Raw genomic sequence first — 4344 nt, 5'->3', positions numbered from 1 at the left:
GCTGTGCTCATCCAGCTCTACACCTTGTTATCTCAGATTCTCCAGCATCTGCAGTTCCTACTATCCAAGAAAAACCATTAATCCATATTTACATTTCTTTATACTATTCTGGACAACACGTATACTTACTGTTGTTTCCTGGCAAGTTCTTGGTCCTTCTGCACCAAATCTTGTTTCAATGTAGCCAACATCTCTACACTCACATCGACCTGACGTGATAACTCAGAGGCCTTTTCTTCAAGGTCTTGCTTTTCTTGACTCAACTTCACGCTTTCCTGTTTGGCTTTCTCCAACTCAGAGCTCTTTTTCTCAAGTTCTGTCTGGAGTTTGTCTACTCGAGCTGTGATTTTCTGCTCCACTTCCTCTGACAGCTTCTCTAGGCGTTCATTTAAGTCAAGTTTCTCAAGTGCTTGAATCTTTAATCGAGCCAGGCCTTCCTCATAAACAGCATCCACTGCTGCTGCAGCTAGAGCAGCAGGAGGAGCAGAAGATGTCACAGCCTTTCTCATGAGTATATCATTAACTGGAACTTCAACCTCAGGGAAGTAACAGGTGGAACCAAGTGGTAAATCGTCCCCACACTGTAAATCATACAAATATCTTTGCTCTTTACTCCTGAATGAAGTACTTTCGAATATTTCTTTACAGGAAGTAGGTATCAGAACGGACTTGTCAACACTAGCATCACAGATACTATTGGACTTAGAAAGCACATAAAGCGTCTCGTATGTGTGATTATATTCCAGATGGGCTCGCAATGAAGACAGGCTTCTAAAACGCTTGTGTTCACCACACCTTGGACAGCGGTAGGGTAGGTCCAAAGAGGCCATTCCTCAAAAAACCCGACATGGACATCGAGTGCACTGTGCATGGACAGGATGGTTTCTCATATTGATCGACTGTGCTTAGGTCTCTTCAGAGATAGAATATAAAGTGAGAGTGCAGACTGAAATTTATGTGATGTCATGGTGCAGACATTACAACTTTCCTTCAATTCAATTTGCCAGTTCTTTCAGATTAACACATCTGAGTTTTCATGTATGGACTCTCAAAAGGCATTAAAATTTGTACCTGCTGAGAGAAAGAGAACATCTAACATAAATATTTAACCAGCCACCTTGAATTAACTTTGAAGTCTCAGGTAATTAACATAGAAAATTAATACCAATCACAGATTGCATCATCCATGACCACAGTTTAAATGAGCCAGCAGATATTAGGTCATCCTGGTTCAAACTGTATTTAATTTAAATAAAGGGAATTACAATGAGATGTAGATGGAGCTAACTAAAGTGAACTGGACAGAAAGCTTAGCAGGAATGACAGTAAGCAAATAGTGGCAAACATTTAAAGAGGTAACTCATGACTCTCAACAAAAACACAAGTCAATCAGGAGGAAAGATTCTAAGAGGGATAAACATGGCAAACTGAGGAAGTTAAGGAGAGAATTCATTTAATCATTTAAGGAGGCAAAAGTCAGTGACAGCCTGAGAATAAATACTGGGATAAAGTCAAAATCCAGCAAAGGCCGATTTACACAAAATGAGACAAGCTGGTGAGGAATATAAAAACTGACAATAAGAGCTTGTTTAAATATATAGAAAGGATGACAAATCTGTTGGAATTCTATGAAGATGCAACTAGTAAAGCTGACAAGGGGGAGCCAGTCGATGTAGTATATTTGGGCTTTCAGAAAGCGTTTGACAAAGTCCCACGTAAGAGATTAATGTGCAAGATTAAAACACATGGGTTTGGGGCAAGCGTACTGAGATGGATAGGAAACTGGTTGGCAGAGAGGAAACAAAGAACAGGAATTAATGGATCCTTTTCAAATGAGTTAAGAGTGGGGTGACACAGAGATTGGTGCTGGGACCCCTGCTATTCACAATATATATTAATGATTTGGATGTGGGAACAAAATGTAACATCTCCAAGTTTGCAGATGATACCAAGTTGGATGGGGGGGTAAACTGTGACAAGGATGCAGAGATCCTTCAGCATGGTCTCAACACGTTCAGTGAGTGGGCAGATCAATGGCAGATGCAGTATAATTTGGATAAATGTGAAGTTTTACACTTCCAACGAAAAACAAGAAGGCAGATTACTACCTGTACTTGACCTTCCAAAATGCATCACCTCACGATCTTATTGAATGGCGGAGTTCGAAGGGCCAGATGGCCTGCTCCTGCTCCTACTTCTTATGTTCTTATATCATATGGAGTGACAAATTGGCTGAAGATTAGAATCTGTTATGCTGGGGACCAATGAAGGAGGTGAAGATGAATTACCCACTTGGCACTTTTGCTGAAGTTAACATTTCGAGTCCGGTGACCCTTCCTCAGATCAGTTCTGAGAAAGGGTCACCAGATCCGAAACGTTAACTCTGATATTTTCTTCATAGATGCTACCAGACCTGCTGAGCTTTTCCAGCAACTTCTGTTTTTTCTCCTGATTTACCGCATCCACAGTTCTTTCGGATGTCCCACCTGCCTGCTCCTGCCGCATATCCCTCCAAACCTTTCCTATTCATATATCCATCCAAATGTCTTTTAAATGTTGTAATTGTACCCGCATTCATCATTTCATCAGGACGTACACTCCACATGCAAACCATCCTCCCTGTGTAAAATATTTGCCTCTTATGTCTTTTTTAAATCTCTCGTCTCTCACCTTAAAAATCAGGGGGCAAACTCTCTGCTAATTGGAGTTATACTTGGCACACAGGAAGACGGTTGTGGTTGTTGGAGGTCAGTCATCTCAGCTCCAGGACACTTCTGCAGGAGTTCGTCAGGGTAGTGTCCTAGGGTCATACAGCACGGAAACAGACCCTTCGGTCCAACCAGTCCAGGCTGAACAATTGACCTTCCCTCCATCATAAGGTCAGAAGTGGGGATGTTCACTGATGATTGTACAATGTTCAGCACCATTCACGACTCCTCAGATACTGAAGCAGTCCATGGTCAAATGCAACAAGATCTGGAGAATATTCAAGCTTGGGCAGAAGTGGCTAAAATTCATGCCAAAAATAATAATTGTAAATATATGTTTTAATAATAATAATAAAGATTGTCTCTTATCAGAGACAATCTAACCAAAGCCTCTTGATATTTGTAATCCTGGGGGGGGTTACAATTGACCAGAAACTCAACTAGACTCACCACATAAACACAGTGGCTACAAGATCAGGTCAGAGGCTAGGAATACTGCAGCGAGTAACTCACCTCCCAACTCCTCAAATCCTGTCCATCATCTACAAGGTACAAGTCAGGAGTGTGATGGAATACTCCCCACTTGCTTGGATCAGTGCTGCTCCAATAACACTCAAGAAGCTTGACATCATCAAGGTCAAAATAGCCCGCTTGATTGGCACAACATCCACTCTCTCCATTACCAATGCTCTGTAGCAACAATGTATCCCCTCTAGGTGATAAACTGCAGAAATTCAAGATCCTTACATAGCACCTTCTAAACCCATGATCACTTCCATTTAGAAGGACAAGGGCAGCAGATACATGGCAACATCACCAGTTGCAAACCCCTCTTCAAGTCACTTGCTGTCCTGACTTAAAAAATATATCACCATTCTTTCACTGTTGCCAGGTCAAAATACTGGAATTCTCTCCCTAAAGACATTGTGGGTCAACCTACAGAAGGTGAACTGTAGCGGTTCAAGAAGGCAGCTCACCATCACTTTCTCAAAGGCAACTAGGGATGGGCAACAATGCTGGCCAGCCACTGATGCTCAATATCCCATAAATGGCTTAAAAAACCTCGGCCCAATTCGGGTTTTGCCAGTCAGCTCCTGACTTCAGTACAGCCTTGCTTCAAAAATGACAAAAGAGCTGAATTCCAGAGGTGAGGTGAGAATGACAGTATAAGACCGTAGGAAATAAGAACAAGAGTCGGCCATTTGGCCCCTTCTGTCAGCTCCATCATTCAACAGGATCATTGCTAGGCATGGGTAGGCGACGGCCTAGAGGTATTATCACTAGACTATTAATCCAGAGACCCAGGTAATGTTCTGAGGGAACAAGGTGTAGAGCTGGATGAACACAGCAGGCCAAGCAGCATCAGAGGAGCAGGAAGGCTGACGTTTCGGGCCTAGACCCTTCTTCAGAAAATGTTCTGAGGGCCTGGGTTCGAATCCCGCTGTGGCAGATGGTGGAATTTGAATTCAATAATAATCTGGAACTAAGAATCTAATGATGACCAGAAACCATTGCTGATAGTCAGGAAAAACCCATCTGATTCACTAACATCCTTTAGGAAAGGAAATCTGCCATCCTTACCTGGTCTGGCCTACATGTGACTCCAGACCCACAGCACTGTGGTTGACTCTTAACT

At 42.5% G+C, this 4344-nt stretch overlaps 1 protein-coding gene across 1 annotated transcript in view; it reads right to left on the bottom strand.

The window, feature by feature from the left end:
- LOC109923298 (F-box only protein 41-like) overlaps positions 1–2788 on the bottom strand; it is a 100755-nt gene extending 97967 nt beyond the window's left edge. The window contains exons 1-2 of the mRNA XM_048599487.1: positions 2671–2788; positions 130–1074 (exon numbers count right to left, since the gene is read on the bottom strand). Of these exons, the coding sequence (XP_048455444.1) occupies positions 130–830 (701 nt within the window). The 5' untranslated portion in view covers positions 831–1074; positions 2671–2788. The remainder of the gene's footprint in view (positions 1–129; positions 1075–2670) is intronic.
- Positions 2789–4344: the final 1556 nt, after the last annotated feature.

This window comes from Rhincodon typus, chromosome 1 (assembly GCF_021869965.1).
Source record: "Rhincodon typus isolate 14 chromosome 1, sRhiTyp1.1, whole genome shotgun sequence".
NCBI lineage: Eukaryota > Metazoa > Chordata > Chondrichthyes > Orectolobiformes > Rhincodontidae > Rhincodon > Rhincodon typus.
Note: the sequence above shows the minus strand (reverse complement) of the source record. Positions and strands in the feature narration are given on the sequence as shown.